General features: G+C 35.2%; 1 protein-coding gene across 1 annotated transcript in view; it reads left to right on the top strand.

Annotated features, from left to right (window-relative positions):
• Positions 1–24,600, top strand: part of KANSL1L (KAT8 regulatory NSL complex subunit 1 like) — a 101,834-nt gene that overhangs the window by 67,859 nt on the left and 9,375 nt on the right. The window contains 3 exon segments of the mRNA XM_074312574.1: positions 15,302–15,467; positions 18,340–18,447; positions 24,446–24,574. Of these exon segments, the coding sequence (XP_074168675.1) occupies positions 15,302–15,467; positions 18,340–18,447; positions 24,446–24,574 (403 nt within the window).

Genomic DNA, 24,600 nt, shown 5'->3' with positions numbered 1-24,600 from the left:
GCTTCAAAAAATGGCAAGAACAATGGGATAAGTGATTGAAGCAAGGGGGGGTATTTTTAGGGGTATTAATGGCAATGTGTCTTTCACTGTAATAATTTTTTTAAATTTAAACATTCACCATATTGTTTGATGACACCTCGTAGCCTTCTGGTTAGGGATGCATAACCTGAATTTAATCATGAGGAAACATCAGACAAAGTCAAAATCTGAAATATGCTATTTAAAAATGGCAACTGGGCTGTATTCTTTAAAAAATGTCAAAGTCAGAACAGCCAAGAAAGGTTGAGGAACTGTTATAGATTGGAAGAGCGCCTAAAAATATATATGATAACTAAATGAATATATGATCCAGAACGGAATTCTTTTGGAGGGAAAAAATTACTGGGACAATTGAGAAAACTGGACTATTGATGACAGATTTTATAAAAATATTGTATCAATGTTGAATTTCCTGAATATGATGACTGCTTTGCAATTATGTAAGAAAACATACTAATTCTAGAAAATACACATTGAAATATTAAGGTGTAAAATGGCTAAACCATCCTTGTGTGTAATAAATTAACCCTTGTGCTTCTAGAGTGGTACTAGCAATGTAGCATTCTTGGCAGAATTGAGAAAATAATGTTTTAAATCATTTTCTATAGCACTTAACTCTTTAGTTGAGTACTAGTGGAGAAAAGCTTACATAAGGCCAGTTGGAGAGAGGTGGGAGTCTTTGGTATTAGGTAGCATGTAGTAGATGGTTGGCTGATCATCTCTCATTGCAACAATTACATCTATAAATTACAAAAAAAACACCCACACACGCAAAAAAACACACTATTAAAGATATTAGCGGGACTTTTTATGGACCCATCAGAGACTTGAGGATGCAGGGCAAACTGCCACCCCAAAGTATGGAGAGACAGGCACATCCACAGAGTCACAATCAATATTTGCTTACTTGGAGCAGAAGCCACAACAACCATAAAGTAATTTGTAGGGACTCTTAAATGATAATTTTGATGAATTGCTTGAGGCTGAGTGTGGACTAGCTGGAGAATTAAAATCCCACAGGGACTACAGTCTTAGGAAGCCCCTACACTTTCATGGACTTCACTTCCAGGCAACCCACTAAGTTCTCACAGTGAAAAGCCAAGAAGGATTCCTAGTGGCTCTGGCATGGAAAGGGAAATTAACCTTTATGAAATAAGCCCAGAGTATTGTCTATTGTCCACAAGGCTTACCCTTCAGGGGAAAAGACTTGACCAGAGTTCTATTGCACCTGGGAGAAGAGCATTTCTTCCACTCCTGCCTCACCTAGGAAGGAACAGGGGTGGAAAATAAGAAACACTTGTTAAGGTCAGAGAACAGGGACAGAGACCCACTGAAAGACTGAGATTTAATCAGAAGATTGTACTAGAAAATGCTGCTATAGTAGATATGCTTCCTGTTCCCCACATTTTCCCACCACACCAACAGGACTCCCAGTAGCAGTGGGTTACAGCTACAAGGCATAGACTCTCTCTGAGAAGGAAGTCAAAAGTCAACAGGGGGGACAAAAACAAGACACTAAAAGAATTTGAGGCCTCTGGCACCTACAACTAGAGCAGACATTAAACACAGTCCAACTGTTACCCAGATTAACACAACATTGTGATAAAGGCCTGTTTACCTCAAGTCCTATTACCTGATAGATCATGTCCAGCTTTCAACAAAAAAATTACAAGGCATGCTAGGAAAAACACTCCGAAAAGACCAAGAAACCATCAGAACCAGGCTCAGTATGAAAAACGTTGCAAATCTCTTACAGAACTATGATTAATATGTTAAAGTCTTTAATGGATAAAAAATACAAAACATGCAAGAACAGATGGGTATTGTAAGCAGAGAGATGGAAACTCTTAAGAATCAAAAGTAAATGCTAAGAATCAAAAACACTGTAACCTAAATGAAACATGCCTTCCATGGACTCATCAGTAGACTAGACATGGCTGAGGATAGAATCAGCGAGCTTACGTAGGTTAACAGAGACTTTATAAACTGAAATACAAAGAGAAAAATGAATGAAAAAACAAACAAACAAAAAAACAGAACTGCACATCCAAGAATTTGGGGGCAATTTCAGATGGTGTATCAAATGTGTAATTGGAAGACCAGGAGGAGTAAAAGAGAGAATGGACCAGAAAAACATATTTGAAGTAATAGTACCTCAGAATTGTCTGAAGTTAATGACAAGCACCAAGCCACATATCGAGGAAATTCTAGCAGGAGAACATCAAATAGGGTAAATACCAAAAAATAAACACATACCAGGCATGACATATTCAAACTGCAGAAGACCAAACATGGAGAAAATCTTGGGAAAAGGCAGGGAAAAACATCTTCCTTTAAAAGAACATGGATAAGAATTCCAGCTGACTTGCATGATAAGAAACCATGCAAGCAAGAAGACAGTGTAATGAAGCACTGTTAGAGGTTGAATTGTGTCCCCCAGAATGCATATGTTGAAGTCCTAACCCCGAGTGCCTCAGAATGTGAGCTTATTTGGAAATAGGCTTGTTGCAGATGTAATTAGTTAAGGTGAGGTGAATAGGATAGGCTCTAATTAAATATGACTGGTTTCCTTATAAAGGGAATTTGGACAGAGATGCATGCACATAGGAGACTGAGATCAGAGTTATTCTACAAACCAAAGGGCACCAAAGATGGGCAGCGAAAACCAGAAGCTAGAAGAGAGCCATGGAACAGAGTCTTCTTCACAGTCCTCAAAATAAACTAATCCTGCTGACACCTTTCTCAGACTTCCAGCCTCCAGAACGATGAAATAGTACATTTATGAACCACTCAGTTGTGGTACTTTGTTAGGGCAGCCCTAGCAAACTAATACACTGATCTTATTTGGAAATACGGTCTTTGTATATGTAATTATGTTAAAGAGCCTGCATAAGATCCTTTTGGAATTAGGATGGGCCCTAAATCCTGTGACTGGTGTCCTTACAAGAGAAAGGAGAGAAAGATTTGAGGCAGAGAAGAAGCTTATGTGAAGATGGAGGCAGAGATTGGAGTTATGTCCCCACAAACCAAAAAACTCCAGGAGCCATCAGAAGCTGAAATATGCAAGGACACATCTGCCCTAGAGACTGCAAAAGGAAGTGCGGTTCTGGCAACACCTTGGTTTTGGACTTCTCCATCCAGAACTGAGAAAATAAACTATGGCCTAACGCCATCCAATTTGTGACAATTTGTTATGACAGCCCTAGGAAACTAATCCAGGGTTTGATACTAGGAAGTAGGGTACTGCTTTAACAAATACAATTGTGGAAGTAGCTTTAGAATTGGGTAATAGGCAGAGGCTGAACGGATTTTGAGGTGTATGATACAAAAAGAAAAAAGAAAAAAAAACCTAGACTCTGATGAGAGCTCAGAAGGAAGTGAGGAGAATGGAAGACAAAGGTGCTGCCATCTTAGAGAATACCTGTGTTGTCATGAGCAGAAGTTTACATGAACAGAAATGTGAGCCTTAAAAGTGCCTCTGGTAAAGATTTCTGTTATTAGAAACTGGAAGAAAAGTAGTCGTTGTTATAAAGTGGTAGAAAACTAGGCTGAATAATACTCTACTGTTAAGTAGAAAATGGAACTTAAAAGCACTGACCTCTTGGATAATTATCAAGCAAAGTGTGGAATTTCTTCTTGCTGTTTATAGTAAGATATGAGTGGAAATAGATAAATTGAGCAAGGAATTGATAAGCAAAAAGGAACCAGAACTTGATTATATGGGAAACGCTCATCCTGTTTTGTAAAAACTGCTATATAGCCTGCTCTGGAGAGAATCCAAGGTTGTGGCTGGATAACCTCTGCTGGAGAGATTAGGTTTGACTCAGGGATCCAATCAACCATCTTCACAGAAGCCAGGAATAAAGAGCGGGTTATCCAGGAAAGATCTGAGGAGAACCCACTTATCTAATGACATGGGCCACCTTAACATACAAGAGGGACCTACAAGGGTTTATTTTTAAGTGTTAGGTCAACAGCAACACTACCAGCTTAGACAGAAAAGGACAGAGACTTGATCATAGGCGATTAAATGAAACCAATTGGCAGTTTGAACATTCTGCCTAGAAAGTCTCTTTAGGCAGACTTGCGAGTTCATTATGTATCCTTCTAATCGTCTACATTTCTACAGGCAACTGTTACACACTACTTGTTCTGCCAGAACAGTAAGATGAAAGAAATAGAAGTAGAAGGATTGGAATAATTATTTAGAATCATTATTTGCAGAGGTTTTCATCCTTTTGCTGGGCAAAATTAGTAAAAAGCATAAATTACTATGCATTTTTACTTGAAGCTAACCTTCTTACAACAATACTGCTCTCCAATGAGAATGTCAAGTAATAATAACTAATATTTATTAAGCAAGTATCATGCCAGGCACTGTTTTAACTTACAAGTACTTTATATATATTTCTTAGTTAATATCCATACCCCATTTCATATGGGGAACCTGAAGCACAGAGTGGAATGAAAGGATGCAGATATTTAGCACTATTTAAATAAAGTACAAGTTTGTAGTTTTAAGTGTTAGTGTTGAGTCTCAACACTACTTCTTTCATGAGCTTGAGTAAAACATTTGATCTGAATCTTTTGTGAACTGTTTCAGACTGTTCTTCCTATGAAATATCCATAGCAACAATTGTTAAAACTCCATTTAGTTTCTAATGCTATTTTAATTTTTTTTGGCTTTCTTATTCTTCTAGCTGAATCACATCTTTTGCTGTCCCAGCCTATTTATTACTGGAACACGTTAGGTTTTTTTTTTTTTTTTCTTAGAGGAGCTATACTTTTTTAAATGCTTGGTACAATATTGCTTGATCTACCTACAGTATATCTTTAAGGAGGGCGCAGCTCACAGTGGCCCATGTGGGGCTCAAACTGACAACCTTGGTTTTATTAGCACCATGCTCTACCCAACTGAGCTAACTGGCCACCCCAGTGTATCTTTAAATTTAGGAAAATGCAATGGCAGGAATATTTAAGATATGATTATATTCTCCAGAATAATGCTCTAGTGTAAGTCTTATAATGTAAATGTGGCTAATAGATTTCTTTAAAATACAATTTAATTTTCAATTAACTAAAGAAAAAAAATGTTTCTTTGGCCATAATATGCTTCTTCAGCTCCTTCTTGAATTAAATTTATAGCATATATAGCATTATTTCTTTGAGAAAACCTGCTTTATGTAATTAATAGATAAATCTGGAAGGTACAAAGTTCTAAAGAGCCTAAAAATCATTTCCTACAGGGAGGCAGTATATTTTAGTGGTTTTATGCATGGGTTCAGGAAAACACATTGAGTTGCAATCTTATTTCTACTTCTTAATAATAGTGTGTAGTATTATGCAGATCACTCACTGTCGTGTTTTCCCCATCCATAAAAGTAGGGCTACCTTCATGGGCTACATTCAGCTGAAGGGTCAGTGGAGCTGGGGGAAGTTAGCCTCACCGTTTCCTCCAGCAGGTACCAATAGTACTGGCTATTGGCCGAGGACACACAATTCTCTCTTGTGGCCTCTCATCCTTCGATAGCTAGAATGGCCTTATTACACGGCAAGGAGGAAGCTACAGGCCCCTTGAGCCCTAGGCACTGGATCTCAATAACATCATTTCTACTGTGTTCTATAGGTCAAAGCAAGTCACATGGCTAGCCCAGATGCAAGGGGATGGAGAAATAGATTCCACCAAGAGAAGGAAGTTGCAGCAAAAGGGCATACATACATACATACATACATACATACATACATACTGGGATGGGAGGAATCTGTGACCATTAAGCAATCTTCCACTTAGGGTCTACATTGGGGGCAGGTAGATAACCCCAAATTAAGACATCAGCTGAATCAAGCAATAAAGACAAATAGGGCTACCTTATAGAGTTGTGTTGATATTAAATAACATATTTGAAAGGTACCTAGCCCAATGCCTGGCATTTAAGTCCTCATCAAATGTGAGTTATGATGGGGATGATGATGATGATGATGATAACACTGGGGAATCAGTGATGGTTGTAGTGTGGAGAAGTGGTATGGTCAATATATTATTTCAAAGATTGGCTTGGTGCCTATAACAGGACAACTTGCTTTGGGAAGAGATTGGAGAAACTGAGATCAATTAAGAGGCTATTACAGATACAAGGTTAAGAGTGGAATGAAATGGACAGATACAGAAAAACATTTCAAAGAAGAAATGACTAGTCTTCTTAACTGACTTAATGTGATTAAAGAAAATGTTTAAACAGGAGAGGAAGAAGAGGCACGGCAAATTATGGTATTGCTTAGTCCACTTTGTAAAATGCCCAAGTCAAGCCTTAATGGTAATTAATACTTACATTAGGGATTAAGTAGCAGTAGGGCATGAGTGAAATGTGGCTCTCAGTGTCATCTGATTCATAATTCTGTAAACTCTACTGGGAAGTGGATGAGGGAAACGTATCTTTCAGAACCCAAATAAACAAAACTTAAGTCATTGTTTTAAACTTGTGTGGTGCTGGATTATATGTTTATTTTTTAATAAGGCATTCTTCTTTATATGGTATATTAATTCTTTCAAGCCACTGAGGAAAAATAGCAAATATCCCCCATCTTCCTTGCCTGCTGTAGTTGACTGATAGTGACTTGGCTATCTGAAACTCTGAGAAAAATTTTGACACCTGGGCTGGGACTAATTAACAGTGTTTGCCACAAATGAGGAAAGACTGGTAGCAGACATGCTATATCATTTGCCATTCCTGGACTAAGGTGTCACATCAACATAAATGTGTTACAATGACTAATTTACTTTCCATTATTATTTAGAAGGTGATATATAGGTTCATAAATGAATGACAGTGCTTTATTGTTTATAGATCACTTACATACAACTCAGGAGTTGCTCAGCAAATGGGAATAATGTGTCTTTAGTTTCTTAAAAATCTTAGGGAAACTGAGCCAGTACTAATTTGCATACTGCTTAATATTTATCCAAAAAACATTTGTTAAAATGTTAAATCTGGTAGTAGCTTTGTTCACTTTCATAAAATTTTTGGCAAAAGAATCTCAAAGTGTAAGTTAGCTAATTTTTTTTAAATCATTTGAAACATTTCTAAGGAATGAAACATCTTATTCATTAAGTTTTTTTTTGACCCACAACATGCATTCTTATTATTCCTAGGCTGCTTTAATAGTTACTGTCTTCTTTTAGCCTTTCTTCTAGAAGGGTACAAATCTTTTAATAGTATTCTAATGTTTTAAGCGAAGACTTCAATTTGACTTTTAAGTGTCCTGCTATATAATTTAGCTGCTGTAATGCTACTTTGCTCTGTCACTTATATCAAAGCTATTGCATATGTACCTAGGAGCTGGTCATTTTACAGGTTTATTGCTTAGTCAATATGGTTCTTATAGGTTGTTTTAACCCCCACCTATCAACTTTCTCTTTCTTCCTTAAAGTTAGAATCCTAAGTTATATACACAGTGACAATGTGTCCTGTTAAAAATACAGACCCTTCTAAAAATAACAATGGAGGAAAACAAGATCACTTTATGCCCTTAAATTTGAAAATTTATATAAACAAAATCTTAAAAATATGTAGCATATGAAAGTTGAATCAAAAAGAAATAGAAAACCTGAATAGTTTATAACCATTAAAATACTGAATCCGTAATTAAAATTCTCCTCACAAGAAAATCTGAGATTCAGATGACTTTATTGAACATCAAATGCTACTGAATAATCTCAAGGAAAATGTAATTCAACCCTAGAAAATTTACAGAAAAGAAATTGAGTCTAGCATACTTTTCATATAAACAACTAACAAAGACAGATTAGAAAAGGAAAATTTTAGGCTGATCTCCGTTTTGAACAGAGATGCAGAAATTCTAAATAAAATGGTAATAACTAAACTCAGCAATGTATAAAAAGAATATGACATCTTGACAAAATTGGTTTCACACTAGGAATGCATGATTGGTTTAACATTAGAAAATAAAGTAGTTTACTACCTAGGTAAATGTGAGTGCGTAGGTAAAAGAAATCATTTGATTAAGTAATACAGAAAACAAGATTTGGTAATATTATGTCTTCATAACAACCCTGGAATTAAAAGTATTTTTTTGCCACCCGCGATGCAGGCTCTCCCCCCGCCCACCTTGGCATTCTGGCAATGAGCATATTACGTATTTGTTTGTTTGTTCACCTTAAGTGTTCTACTCCACGGGGCTCAGGAACTCAGGGATGAGGGACCACTAAGTCCCTCCTCTTGAGGAATGTGTATGACACCCAAGCAAGTGTGTCTAGTTCACTGAGGTGAAACCATCCAATAGTGATTTAAAAGTCATTTTTTAAGGCACCCCAAAATATTAAGACAATAAATGCATGAATTAACTTTGACTTCGGAAAACATGTTTGGTTTTTTTCCCCATCTCCCTTATCCCCCCCTCCCTTTTGGCAACCATTAGCTTGTTGTCTATGGGTATGTTTATGTTTTGCTTATTCATTTGTTTTATATTCCACATATAAGTGAAATAATAATTTATCTTTCTCTGTCTGACTTATTTCACTTAGCATAATACCCTCTAGGTCCATCCATGTTGCAAATGGTAAGATTTCATTCTTTTTCATGACTAATATTCCCTTGTATGTATCACATTTTCTTTAGCCATTCGTCTGTTGATGCACACTTAGGTTGCTTTCTGTCTTAGCTACTGTAAGTAATCTTGCATTGAACATACGGGAGCATATATCTTTTTGAGTTAGTGTTGGATTTCTTTGGGTAAATATCCAGAAATGGAATTGCTGGGTTTTATGGCGATTCTATTTTTTAAGGAATCTCCATACCATTTTTCCTTAGTGGCTACACAAATTTATAATCACACCAGCAGTTTAAGAGCGTTCTCTTTTCTCCATATCCTCACTAGACTTATTTGTTGATTTTTCAAAGATAGCCATTCTTACAGGTGCGAGATGATATCTCATTGTGGTTTTGTGTTTCCCTAATGATTAGTGATGTTGAGCATCTTTTCATATATCTGTTGGTCATATGTATGCCCTTTTTGGAGAAATGTCTATTCAGGTCCTCTGCCTATTTATTTAATTGGATTGTTGTTTTGACGTTAAGTTGTATGAGTTCCTTATTATATTTTGGATATTCACCCCTGATCAGGTCTATAACTTGTGAATGTCTCCTCCCATTCAGTAGATTGTCTTTTTGTTTTGTCAGTGGTTTCCTTTGCTGTGCAAACACTTTTTAGTTTAATGTAGTCCCATTTGTTTATTTTTATTCTTTTGTTGTCCAAGCAAGCCCAAGGCGACATATCCAGAAAGATGTTGCTAAGAACGATGTCAGAGAGTTTACTGCCTATGTTTTCTTCTAGGAGTTTTATGGTTTCAGATTTTATATTTAAGTCTTTAATCCATTTTGAATTTATTTTTGTATGTGGTGTATATGGTGTAAGAGAGTGGTCCAACTTTCTGTATGTATCTGTCCAGTTTTTCCAACACCATTTATTGAAGAGACTGTCTTCACCCCATTGTATATCCTTGCCTCCTTTGTTGTACAAGGTATGATCAAAAGATATGGTGAATGTTTAGATTTTTAAAAATTATTACGGTAAAAGACACATTGCCATTAATCCTCAAAATACTGCCCCTCGCTTGGAATACACTTATCCCATCATTCTTGCCACTCTCTGAAGCAGTTCTGGAAGTCCTCTTTCATGAGTGTCTTTAAATTGCACTGTCGTGGCTGCCTTGATGTCCTGAATCGAATCAAAATGTTTACCATTCATGGTCATTTTGACTTTGGGGAAGAGCCAGAAGTCACACGGTGCCAGATCCGGTGACTAAGGTGGATGAGAACACATTGTAATGTTTTTATTTGACAGAAATTGCTGTACCAGAAGTGATGTGTGACACGGAGCATTGTCATGATGGAGGATGAAGTAAAGATACTCACGAAAGAGGACTTCCAGAACTGCTTCAGAAAGTGGCAGGAACGATGGAATGTGTTTGAAGGGAATTAATGGCAAGGGGTCTTTTACTGTGATACATTTTTTTTTATGTAAACATTCACTGTATTTTTTATCACACCTCGGAATATGAAATATTCAGAACTGATAAATCCACAAAGAGAGATTGGTGGTTGCCAGGGGCTGGAGATATGAGGTAATGGGGAGAAACTGCTTAATGGATACGGAATTTTACTTTGGAGTGATAAAAATTGTTTAGAACTAGATAAAAGTGATGGTTACACATTGTAAATGTACTAAATGCCAGTGAATTTTTCACTTTAAAATGGTTAATTTTATGCAATGTGAAGTTCATATCAATAAATTATTTTTTAAAATGTGAATTGGTATATGATCTGAGCTAATTCATGGCACCATTGCTTGTAAAAGCAAAAACTAAACAACCCAAATGTTCATCAACAGGAGACTGGCTAAATACATTAAAATGTATCATACACTCTAATGCTATAAAGAAGAATGAGGAAACTACACAAACTGATGTGAAAAGGTCTCTAAGGTATACTGTTTACTAGGAATAAAAGGCAAGGAACAGAACAGTTTATGTAATATGCAACTTCTGTTAAAATGTGGGAGCAAATTAACATACTACCTAGTAGTAGAATTGCAGGGTCATATGGTAATTCTGTTTAACTTTTTGAGGAACCAGTAAACTGCTCTCCACAGCAGCTGAACTACGTACTTTATATTAGTATTATTATTATTATTATTGACATCCTAGTAGGTGTAATGTGGTACCTTATTGTGGTTTTGGTTTGTATTTCCCTAATGACTAATGATGCTGAGCATATTTTCATGTGCTTGTTGGCTGTGTGTATATCTTCTTTGGAGAAATGTCTCCAAAAGAAGATATTTCTTGAGTTGTTTGTCTTTTTGTTGAGATGTAAGAGTTCTTTATATATTCTGGATGCTAGACCCTTATTGGATATATGTTTTGTAAATATTTTCTCTTATTCTGTAGGTTCTCTTTTTATTTTCTTGACAATATATATATTTTTTAAATTTTCTGAATTTGTATTGTTATTTATTTATTTTTTTTTAAAGATTTTATTGGGGAAGGAGAACAGGACTTTATTGGGGAAGTGTACTTCCAGGACTTTGTTTTTTTCCAAGTCAAGTTGTTGTCCTTTCAATCTTAGTTCAGCTTCAAGTTGTTGTCCTTTCAGTCTTAGTTGTGGAGGGCGCAGCTCAGCTCCAGATCCAGTTGCCCTTGCTAGTTGCAGGGGGCGCAGCCCACCATCCCTTGCGGGAGTCGAACTGGCAACCTTGTGGTTGAGAGCCCACGCTCCAACCAACTGAGCCATCTGGGAGCTCAGTGGCAGCTCAGCTCAAGGTGCTGGGTTCAATCTTAGTTGCAGGGGGCGGAGCCCACCATCCCTTGCGGGATTCGAGGAATTGAACTGGTAGCTTTGTGGTTGAGAGCCCACTGCCCCATGTGGGAATCAAACCGGCAGCCTTCGGAGTTAGGAGCACGGAGCTCTAACCGCCTGAGCCACCGGGCTGGCCCCTCTTGACAATATTTTTGATGCACAAAAGTTTTTAATTTTGATGAAGTCCAATTTATTGTTCATTTTTTGTGCTTTCGGTATCATAGCTAAGACTCCATTGCTTAATCCAAGGTAATGAAAATTTTCCTTATGTTTTCTACTGAGGTATATAAGGCTTTAATCTCTTACATTTAGGTCATCAATCCATTTTGAGTTAATTTTTGTATATGGTGTTAGATAGAAGGCCAACTTCATTCTTTTGCTTCCTAATTGTGAATATTCAGTTGTCCCAGCACCATTTGTTGATGAGACTATTTTCCCCCATTGAATGGTCCTGGTACCTCTATCAAAAATATATATAAAAGGGAACATTTAAGTTAAGAACATCTGTTGATCAAAAGGCACCACAAAGAAAGTAAAAAAGCTCAGACAGGGAGCAATATAAAGAACATGCAAAGGATTTGTAAATTCTAGAGTACATAATTTACAAAGTCAATAAGAAAAAGACATCCCAATAGAAAAATAATCAAAATATGTATTTCCCCAAAGAAGGAAAATGTATGAAAAGGTAGTTAGCTTAAATAGTAAACAGAGCAATGCAAATTTCAATCGTGACACTATTTGTATGCTCTGAGATTGGCAAAAATAAGAAAGCTGACAATACCCATGTTGGCATTGGATCTGAAGCAGTGAGAACTAAGAGCTGCTCTCTTGGAATGTGAATTAGTTACAACTACTTTGTAACACAATATATATCGTCTGGGCAAGTTGAGTATGTGTGTTCATGCGTTTGTACAACCTAGCTATTCCATTTTTTGCAGTGTACTTGAGAAATTCTTACACCCAACGTGTCAGGAGACAAACATAATGAGACTCAGACTACCATTGTTCATAAATAGTGAAAAACTAGAAACGATCTAGATATTTATAAACAGAAGAATGATGAATTGAATGCACACACTAGAGTAATATACCAGGAAAATATACTTAACATTATCTATATACATTCTTAAAGCATACAGATTTGAATAATAAATTTTATAGGATTACATATACTTATTTAGAAAAACTATAAAGAAAATCAAGGAAATTATAAAATTAAAGTTCAGGATAGCAGTTACTCCTGGAAGTGTGAGAGGAAAATATGATTAAGGAGGCACTGTATTAGTTAAGATACAGGTGTAGCTGTTTGACAGAAGCAAGAGGCAAGTTTATTCACAATACACTTACATACACAAAATGTTAAGTTTATGTCTTTGTCTTGTAACTGATTGACACAGTGTAGGCATGACGACCATGCTCTACATGGTGATCAGGGAGCCAGGCTCCTCCTGCTTATTTGTCTTCCACGTGGGTAGGGTAGCTCACCACCACAGCTGTGTCACAAGTAGCAAAGCAGAAGAGGGGAGGACACTTCATGGACCTTGCACACGTGACTTCTCTGGCTAGTATTTAGTAATTTTTAGATGCAAGGAAGCTTAACGGTTGTGCCCTGCTGAAAATCAGGAGTTTTGAACAGGGAGGAGGTGAGCGCAGGTATCAGGCACGAAGCCTGTGTCTCCCCCTCCTGCAGGCGAAGTGGGAGGAAAAGGCATCACAGGTACTGTATTGTTCTCCTTCTTAAAGTAGGATGGTGAGTATAGGTGCGTCTTAAAATTTATTTTATGCCATCCTATAAATTATATATTCTTTTGTACATATGAAGTGTTTCGTTATTAAAGTTGAAAAAAAAACAGTGGATATTTCTCTGGCATTTTTTACTTGAATTGTATATGCAGTTCATGGTATTGTTGATCACACCTTCTAGATATTTGAATTTTTATTGGCAAGAATCTCCTGGTTTTTCTCTTATTTCTCCATCCATTCCTTTTCAGCCTCCTTCACTTTCTCTGCAGGGGAAAAAAAAAGGCCTTTTCCTAGATGCCCCTCACTTGTCTCCATAATTATTTAGGATAGTTTCAAATTGGCTAATGGGTTTCCCGGATTTGGAAAAATTACAAGAGAAAAGTATTTATATGGTAAATATTCAGATTTTATCAACTTTTATTCATAATGCTGTAGCCATATATGGAAAAAGAGAGGTTAGCACATTTTTTCTTTGTAATTTCAAATAAATGTTCATTATACCTTTCTGAACTACATTATAAAAGAGCAAACAATTCTACAATGACGGTGCATCTTGTAAATATAAGAAATAGCAGCTGTTCCCATAAATATATATATAACATTATTAGAATAAATCTTAGAAATGACTGACATTTTTATAATCATGTGTCGACATGTTATATACCTTTTTATAAAACCTCATCCATTTACTTGACCACCCAGAATAATGACTGCATTTCCCAGCCTGCCTTGCAGCTAGGTATGACTATGCGACCTAAGTCTTGGCCAATGAAATGTAAATGGAAGTCATTCCATGATAAATTTTAGCATATATTAACAGAGACTTTTTCCGCAATGAAATAGTCTCAGGCATACATGTATTTGAAGTTTTATTCACTTAAAAATTTTCTTTAAGCAAATAAAATAAAATTTGGTTGGCCAGCAAATTTTAACTATATGTCAGGGATGGTGTCATGTTCTGGGAATACAAGATTGAACAAATGAGTCCCAACCTTCAAGGAGCTAACAGTCTAGAGGAAATCTAGTTGAATGTTATGGTACAGATAGATATGCCCAAGGTGCTGTGGAAACACAGGGAGAAAATGCCAAAGTTAACCAGGAAACTGAAATTCAAGAAAGTTGAAGAACCTAATGTAAGATTATAAAATAAAAATATTAAAAATATTAATAGCATCTTAAGATATCAGTTCAAATAAGTATTTTAAATATCAGTTACTTAAAAAAAAAAAAAAAAAAAAGAGCCCTAATGTTATTGTAGGAGATAGAGTTAAGAATGAGGGAAGGGGTACAAGTGAACTCTGTTAATTTTTTAAAATATCTTCTCTGTAGGTTTTTCTTATTGATTGTATACTAATTTCATAACCAGAAAAATAAATTTAAAATCCAGCATTTAAACACAACTTGTTTTCCTTAATGTAGCAATATAATTTTTTTGACTTAGCAACATGGTTTTCTTGAGATTCCTGGATTCAAATCTTTGTTATGTTGGTGCAAAAGTAATTGCGGTTTTTACAATTGTTTTTAACCTTTTAAAACACAATCACTTTTGCACCAACCTAATACTAAGAAACTCAAATTCATGTAACATATTGCATGTTTCATATATATCTGTTTTAATGATATATCTTAAATTTTACTTAATGTTAACATGTAAACCACTCATAGTACTTTACTGTTATTCCAGTGTAGATATTGTCTGACATTAGAATTTAAGGCAGCAAGTCCAATTTTATTAACTGATTGTAACAGGTTACAAGATGGAAGAGAACACAGAATTCTTAATATAGCACCTGCTCACTATCAGTTACAGTTCTCACTAATCTGGATTGTAACCATTTTCTTTGGACCCCAAATTTCTCAAACTCACTTCTCTTTATTGTAATTTCATAAGACAGGAGAAAGACCGGTTTTCATAGAATGGGTCTTCATTCTGAAAAACTGAAAAGGGACTAGTCAAATCTCATCACATCCATGGCCTCCAATAACTTCTCTTACTTACTCTGTGTCATTATAAAGGTCTTTCTCCAAGGTGACTAATTAAGCCAGGACTTCTTTCTGTTATTCAGATAGTGTAATGTAACTGTGACAGTCTCTCTGATTCAGTTTTCCGGCAAAAATGAAGTCTTGTTTTGTTTTTTTCTTTGCAGACTTTGCCTTCTAAAGAAACAATGTTTTTAAATACTACACAAATGCCTTGCCTGCAATCAGCTTCAACTTGGCATAGCTGTGAACATAATTCAAAGTCTCAGATGTTTAGAGAGCATGTATCAGAGTTAGATTCTTCTTTCCATTCTGTTCTATCATTGCCATCAGGTAAGCATCCTTATAAAAAATTTCTAACTCTGTATTTTCTGTGGTGAAATCTAATCCTATAATTACAAGGAATCTAATAACATCAATTATTTGTCACTGGATATTATAACTAAACAGTTTTCATAGAGGAATTAAGTCACCTGCTGAGTTAATGTTGTCTTTGCAAACTGATTCTTTAATTCCTTGGAAACCATTTTGATTTACTTTGGGAAATAGCTAGTTTTGATCTCCTTTTGATTGTTCAATTTTTAGCATTTTATTGATGACGTGGCTGTCCAGATGAAATGTTTCTCAGTAAGTCAGTGTTCTTTTTCAAATGTGTTATTTTGCAAGAGCTTTCACTGCCACATACTATTCCTCCACTTATAATCAACATTGAATTTCTTGAAAAGAAGAAAATTGTCCATCTTTAGGTATAGTCAGTTTTTGAACCCTAAGAATATCTATAATCTACAGCTGATTAAATGAGACATAAACAGCTCCATGTCAGTAGGTGGCTTTCAGCTTCTAGTTCTTGGTTTTCTGTTGGAAACTTTCCAGTCTTATCTAGGGACTAAAGTTAATATTGAGGGTAAAAAAGAAACATCTACAATACACACTGTTTACCTCGGGTTCTTCACTTTATAGGAAGATACCTCATATGGGCTTTTGTTTCCTGCTCCTCTTTGTAAAGCACTATTTTTTATTTGTACCTATTCTGGCCCTGAATCTTAGCTTAGTTTTTACCAGTATTAGAGTGGTTTCTTAAGTACACCATACTTTGAAGTAAGTTCCTGGCAGGAGCAATATTATTCCATCTTTGAGGAAACCTTAATAGAAAGACACTAATAAATGTAACAATAATAATATAGCTAACATTTGGTCTTAGCGTGCACTGGGCCCTATAAGCACATTACAGTTTTTTGTTTAATTCTTGTAGCAACCCTATGATAGATAATATAGAGGGTGCCAAAAAAAAAGTATGTATTTTAAGAAAGGAAAAAACTATTAAAATTGTAATACTCAATATATACCGATAACAGATGCATACAAGTCATGTGTACACATCTTTTTGGCACCCCTGGTAGGTACTGTTGTCCTCTTTCACATATGAGAACATTGAGCCTTAGAGATGTTAAATTACTCATCCAAGATTACACAGCTAATAAATGATGGAGGCAGGATTTAATCTGAGCTGGTCATTCTCTACAGCCACACTCCTAACTTTTTACTGCCTTTCTGTTTTCTGATTAACAGTAAGTCTGTTTCTCTGATGACATAATCCTGAGAGTTGGTATAAATATCCTTCATCTTAATCCTTTTATGTCCACTCTAATAAATTAAGATTAGTTTCCTTGCCTACTAATTAGGGTTATTCTTTTCTTTTTGTGTTTGTTTGGTAAAACTCTGAATTACTGTACACTAGGTATTAACTAGGTGCTAGGAGTATAAACACAAATAAATCCCTCAAGGCACTTTCTCTTTTGTTTGACAACTGAAATGTAAACTATTAGGTTGGTGCAAAAGTAATTGCGGTTTTTGCAATTATTAACCTTTTAAACCGCAATTACTTTTGCACCAACCTAATAGTAAATACAGTGAGGTGTCAGGAAATATTCTGATAAAAGCCCACAAGTTGTAGTGTGGGTACTAAGGAAGGCATGTGGGTGGGACAAGGCTCTTCCCTAGTTACATCATGTTGCCCCACAACTCATGATGAACAGTAGAACAGGTGATAGTCTCTTTATAAGTGACATTTCTGAAGAAACACACTGATGTTTTGGTAGTTGGAAATATCAGAGTCCTGAGATGTTCAAGCAGCCTATTTAGTTTGTATTTTTAGTTTCATTTTATCATATAGTTTTCATATGACCATAGCATAGTGGTAGGATTGACCCACCCTACCTCTGTTCCTTGGGACAGACTCCATGATACTCATGAAGCCCCCCTTTTTTTAATGTATATTTTTCCACACTTGAGTATGATTCTGCCATTAAAATATGTCAACTGAAGGAGAGATACTTCTTTAAAATCTAAACCCTTCCTGGGTCAATCTTGATTTATGAGTTCACAGTTTTCTTAAAAATAAATACCTTCTTTCAGTAACATCACTTTCAATATGTCACCTGCTTTATAAAATATATCTTTTTGTTTCTTAGGAAAGAGTTTAAGTTGTTTAGCAAGTACTTTTTCAGATACTTTTGTTTTTGCACTGTTGATTGAAAAACCCTTTTAATAAAGGTGAAGCACATCTTAATCCTCTTTTAGTTGTGAGACTATAGAATATAAGCAGTGAAATGAATGTCTAAGTCTCTATTTAAAGGAAGAGAGCTAGTATGTCAGTAGGTGTTAATCTTCGTAAAAGATTCATTTTGGGATTCTTAATCCCTAGTGAAATAAGGGAATATGAAATTTGATAGTTTCATAAAAGATTGCATCTGAATTATAGTTTTTCCTTAAGTGATTAAAACCATGTAATTTTATCTTCTGGAAACATTATTTCAAATGCAAAGATTATGGGGGTTGGGTGGAATGGACTTAAAGAGTCAGCCAGGTCTGGCTGTATGCTTTATTAAAGACCTTTTGGGTGCATTTGTTTGATCTGTAAACAGTATTTATTAATATTTATAATTTTGTTCGTCTTACGTACTATTTTAATGTTGTTCGTTAGCATTTTTGTTTGATTATTAAGTGCATATAATCAGTAATTCCAAAATACTGCTACCGATATGCTTTAAAAGAGTGTTCTGCCATGTCTGAAAGTTGTCTTTTCAAGCTTTTGTTTATTTTTCAAAGTTTACGTGCTATTTATAGAAAAAAAGCAATCCTAACATTGGAGTCTATAAAGAGTGGTGTTCACTGAAAATCCTGTTTTTAAACTTTATTTTTCTAGATGTACCTCTTCATTTTCACTTTGAAACACTGTTTAAAAAGACAGAAATAAAAGGAGATCTTGCTGAAAATAAATTTGTCGGAGATTGTATCATATCTCCATCACCTGGTATGTCATTTAAAAATCTTGTATTTTATATCTTGTATTTATATGTATTTATAAGTATATCTTGCATATACTTACTATTTCTGCTAAGGAAATAAAATTTAACAAAGGAATAAATGTAACTCCTTAATTTTTAATATACACTTTTCAAAAATCACACACACAACATACACACACACGACTAGAAAATACACGGAAGTAATCCTAACAAGAAATGTGTGATACTTATTGAATGAAAAGTATGAAATGTTATTGACAAATATAAAAGGAAATTTAAATAAACGTGGAGAAACAGTATTCCTGGATGGTAGGAGTAATAAGGATATCAATTCTTCCTGTGGATTTATGTTTAATGCAATGTAACTTGAAGTTCTAATAGATTTTGGTTAACTTAACAATATAATTCTAAAGCCCATTAGGAAGAATAAACAGGAAAATATAAAAGGAATTGCTGGAAAAAGAATTGAGAATCTAGCCCAAGCACATGTGGAAACATGACAAAAATCTATAATAGCATAGATTCCATTTTGCTTACATTTAGGAAAGTAAATCCATGAAGAAAAACTTCATAGCTTATACTTTATTATATAAGGGAAGAATTGTACATCAATGAGAAAATGGAGAACTATTTAGTGAACAGCATTGTTAGTTTTGGGGGGAAAGTTTGTTTGCACAGTCATTTCATACCATGTACCATAATACAAGCTGGTTCCAGGAATTTTAAATAAAACACTAAAATTATAAAACTTGAAAACTTACAATGAAACATTTATGAGTAGTCTGAATGGGGGTGGGATTCCCGAGATGAAATATTGTCTATGTTTGGAAGTAATCAGAGCTAAACAATAACATTTTTACTATCCACAAAGCTAAAATCTTCTCAACATCAAAAAAGTCATACAAAATGTTTTACTTCTAAGAGAAATTATTTCCAGATGAAATAATCACCTACCTCAGAAACTCTAGAATCAACTGAATGCCTTTTAAAATTGGAGTTGGGAAAGGTAGATTTTAAAATAAATTTTAAAAAATCAGTAGTTTTTATATATACCAGAAATAACCAGTTAGAACATATAAAGGGATAAATTATCCTAGACACACTGACAATGAAAATATAATATACCTAGGATTAAACTTTACAAGGACCTAGGTGAAAACTTGAAGTTTACTAAGGAACATAAGCACTTGTGCCTACAGGGAGAGAAATACCTTATTTCTGTCAGAAGATAGTATTGTAACTTAAGATATCATTGTAACTTAAGATATCATTTTTCCCCCAAATTAATTAATGTAGTTCTAATCAGAATCACATAGGTATTCTTTTGAAACAAAGTGACTCTGAAGTTTATCTCGGAGAGAAAATATTGAATATCCAAATAAAAATTTTAAAAGGTCAATAAGTTGTGTCAGATATAAAAATGTATTATAAAGCAATAATCAGTGTGATACTATGATGCTGATGAAAGCCAGATCAAGAAACTGAAGGAAAAAACCTACAGACAGACCAAAGAGTTCATTATATGATAAAGGTGGTATTTGATATCAGTAAAAGGATGGCCTAGTGAAAAATAACAATAAACATTTTTATGTTTTCCTTATATGCCAGTACTGGTTGAAGGGCTTTATATTTGTGAATTGCTTTAATCTTTACAACCCTGTAAAGTAGATATTATTTTTCTCCTTGACTAACTTTACCCAGATTACAGTTGAGTAGTGAGTAGTAGAGCCAGGATTGAAATCCAAGCCGTCTGGCTCAGAGTTTATGCTTTAAACAAGTGTTTCTCCTGTAATCAGTGACATTAAATAATGACTTGGGAAAAGATAAAATGACCTCTACCTTACACAGCACAGTAGAACAAATTTAAGATGAATGAACATTAAAATACATTCCAAATGGATTAAAGCGTTAAATGTTAAAAATTGTATCTTATTAATTAGAAAAACTAGGTGTATCCAATAACGAAAATGAAAGAGTAGCTAATATTTACTAAGTGCTTATGTGTCAGACACTGTGCTAAAATTGTGTGAAGGTAAGTAGACGGCTATTTATGTGATTTTCCAGAGCTGGGATTTGTCTGGGACTATCTATTAGAGTTGGCAATTATGAGAGCACAGCTGACTCCGGGTAACAAAGAAGTAGGGAAATTGTAGTGGGTTGAAGAGTTAATAGATGGTTAGTCACCAATCATGAGAAAATATCAAAGGCTATTTGAGGGCCTGTTCAAATATTCAGTCATGAAAGATAATAGAACTGTTTCAGATACAAGAAAACTTTAAATAAACCTGACAACTGAGTGCAAAGTGATCAGAATTTTCTATAAAGAACATTATAGGAATAAATGGTGAAATTTGAGTAAGGTCTACAGTTAGCTAATAGTGTTAACTTCTTGATTTTGATCATGTGGCTATGCAAAAGAATGCCCTTGGTTTTGAAAAATACATCTCGACATATTTAGAGTAGAGGGCATTATGTCAGCAACAATTTCATTGGAGTTCAGAAAAATAAAGCAAATGTGATAAAATGTTAACATTTAGGGAATCTGACTAAGGTATACGGGACTTTTGTACTATTACAAGTTTTCTGTTTTTGTAAGCGGGCATTTTCCCCCCAAATCGCGTCGTAACGCGGGGCTTTTTGACATTTTCTCGCCAAAATTAGACTTTCTGTAAAATATTCATATCTTTCGATCTATTTGATATTTTTCTATGAAACTTGCAGTGTTTTAGTTTAAAAAGAGGTCTCTATTTACTTTGCAAAATTTTTGCCGGTTCCAACTAGAGGCGATATGACAAGTTTACTCATTTCCTGCAAAAAATGTGTTAAGTCTAAAATTATGTCAAATTAAAGTTTTTGAGAGGACAGATGAGAGGAACAATAACACAATTGCAAGCAAGCAAGCAACCTAGGGCTGTCTTCACCACTTCCTCATATCTAAACCCATTTTCAGTGCAATCTTATAAATTTGTTTCAAATCTGCTACTCTACCTTCATTTCTACCCCAGTCCAACTTAATGATCCCTTATCTATACTGCTTAAATAGCCTAATCAATTTTTATTTCTCTAATCCCTGTACCAAGTACTTTTCAAAAGGCAAATCTAATGTCACACCTGCTCCCCACCCTCATTCCCCTCAAATATTTGAAAGAATATTCTTCACAGAGGAGCCCTAAAGCCCTACCGACATAGGCTGGCTCCTGCTGCGCATGCTTCGTTGTTACCATGCTTCCTTCCTCCCTACCTTAGTGCTGTTGAGTTGCCGATTTTGTCCTGCTCCCTGATGCCTTTTGCTTTTGTACATACTTCTTCTCCTTGCCATCAGCTATTGCTGATTTGAAATCTATCACCTTATCTGGGGAAGTCTTTCCTAGAGCTGTCTCACTAGCTATTATATATTCTCATTAATTTCTCTTACTAGTACTTTTCTACCACACATTAAATTACAGCTTTTGAGATGCCTACAAACTATATCTGGGGCAGGGACCATGCCAGTTTTTGCTATTGTGTCCCAGGGTATAACACAGTGCTGCCATGTAACTGGATCTCTATAAAGTTATTGAATGAATAAATGAAAAGGAAGGAAAAAAAGAAGACAGGAAAGATAGTGGGTCAAGGTGTTTTTAGGATGGAATGTAGGAGAAGATTTGGGAAAGCAAGAAACCAAAGGCTGGGAGGGTTATAACTTTAGACTCTGAATTGTGATATATTTCCTACTGTTTTAAGCGTCCATTGCAATCTTACAAGACACTAAGAGAAAAACGGTTAAGTGTAAAGAAAACTTTTGAGTAAAATTCAATAAAAAACATCACCTTAGTGAAGATTTTCTTCAAAATGTTTAATGTGCTGTTACAAGACAGAGGGTAATGAATTGCTTTTAGAAGAAAAAGGTGAATTGTCTGGAATTTGCTTTAAAATACTTCAGAAATATTTGTATTAAAACAGTGGGCACTACTGAAACACCTACATGTGCCCGTCACATGTACATTTTAAAACCTAACTCTTAACAATTCTAGTTATGCCCTTTTAGAAGAGTTTAGAATTATGCCTGCCATTTTGTTTTCTATTTAACCCTTCTCTGCATTCTTTTTGGGTGGTAAGAAATCTTGGAGGAATTCTAACAATTTCCCTGAATTCTTTAAAATTTTGTTTTCCTGGATCTAGTTTTTGTCCATCTGATTCTCATTCCTTTGCAGTAATGTTTTTAATCTCTTCTCTGGGTATCTTCATTGTGATGTGCTTCATGATTTATGTTTTATTTCCATTTCTTTTGACACTGAGTTTTTGAAATCTTAAGAGTTAATATCACTGATTGTGGAATATGTTTTGGCTATCATTTCTTCACATATAGCCTCCCATTTATTCTTTATTCTCTCCTGCTATCCCTTTTTGGTTTGTCCTCTTTTCCACCAGTCTATATTCTTTTGAGTTGTAGAATTCCTCTTCCAATCCATTGATTTTGATTTTTAGCTGTGTCCATTCTATTAGTCCAGTAAGTGATTTTTTTCAATTTGAGTAATTACATTTTCAATTTCTAAGGTCACTCTGGAGAGGCCTTTTGCCTGTTTCTTGTGGCAATATTAGTGTTTTAAAGACTTATTAATCTGTACTCTACTAACCCTTATCTATTTCTTGAGATGGTTCTTCCATTTGTTGTTTGTACCTCTTCATTTTATGATTCTGGTCATCAGACCTTTGGAGTCTTGATTGTGGTCTCATCTTTAAAGTTGATATTCACTGTTAAGACTGGTTTTCCTGGAAGGGGTAGAAATGTGAACTGTGTACTATTTTTCAGAGGCAGCTAGGGATGGACAGGACGAGTTTCAGGTGGGGCACATGGACACGGCCTTGTCTCCCCATCTGCCCATTCCTCTGCTCAAGACTCTGGTTTGATCTGTGAGGACAGATGATCTCATCAGTGAGGCTGAGGGGCTGGCATGCTATCGGTAGCTCTAGACTGTCCTGTTCCATGCCCCTTTCCTGCAGGTCTGGAGCACCTTTCTGTGGCACATTTTCCCATGTGCTTTTTGCACTGTTTGCTCTTCAAATTCCGTGTGGTATTAGTCTTTCAGATTCCTCATAAATTCTGCTCTACTTACAAGCTCCCTTTCTTCCTTGTAGTGTGGATGTCTATGTGCAGATCTATGTAAACAAAAACAAAAAAAATTGTCTATCGTTTTTAGGGTGCTTTGCCATCTTGAAAGCAAGTCCAGTTACTGTTGGTAGGTCATGCTTTCAGTGTTGGTGAGAATCTGGCATTCAAGCCTGCTGTTTTTTTTCCATTCCTTTCCATATTTCCAAAACCCTTCAGAAAAGAAGCCAATTTGATTAATCCAGTACTGGAAATGTGGGTCTCAGATAGGCAAAAATGATGAAACTAACATTTATTGAATACTTATGTCAAGTATACTTGTAATTCTTATTCTCCCTATTTTACAGATAAGGCAACTGAGAAATAGAGGTATTAAGTGACTTAGTTTTAAAAAAAAACTCATTGCTTTAAAAAAGTGAAAGAATGGTGCTAGGCACTTGTCAGTTTGATGAAATCTGGTTCTTGCTGCCAAGAGGTCCCAGCCTGTTGATTCTGTAGAATCTAACTTGGTCCTGAATTATTTTCAGATTTAAGGGTAAGTGGGAACTAATTTAAGGATTCAGATCATATTCAACCAAGATTTACAGATTTAATCAATCTTCTTTATAAAATTTTATACTTTAGAAGACTTTGAGAACAGATCACTTTTCACCCCCTTCAGATAATGAAGCAACTATAGGAAGTTGGGTACTTCCTGAAGATGTTCTTAAGGCATCTTATTCTGGGTATTTTCAGTTTAGGAGTATTCCATCTTGTACGTAAGTAGTTACTATGTAATTCTGAATGGTATGTTAATATTCTGCAATTATGTTAATATTCTGCAATTATGTTAGTAGATACACATTAACATGTTCATTATCTGTTTGTGTTAAGGAACTAAAACTTCACATTTCCTTTCTTTCCATTTCTTTTAGTACATAATACTTCTCTGAGTCAGTGGAAAAACGGATATTCTCCTACATGCCAGCCTCAAATAAGGCCAGAATCTTCTGCACAGCTGTTCCAGGGAAGAAAGAAAAGACACTTGAGTGAAACAGCATTAGGTAGGTTAAAATGAGGATATGAGTAC

This window comes from Rhinolophus sinicus, linkage group LG01 (genome assembly GCF_036562045.2).
Source record: "Rhinolophus sinicus isolate RSC01 linkage group LG01, ASM3656204v1, whole genome shotgun sequence".
NCBI classification, from domain to species: Eukaryota; Metazoa; Chordata; class Mammalia; order Chiroptera; family Rhinolophidae; genus Rhinolophus; species Rhinolophus sinicus.
The sequence above is the reverse complement of the archived record's forward strand: the minus strand, read 5'-3'. Positions and strand labels throughout refer to the sequence as shown.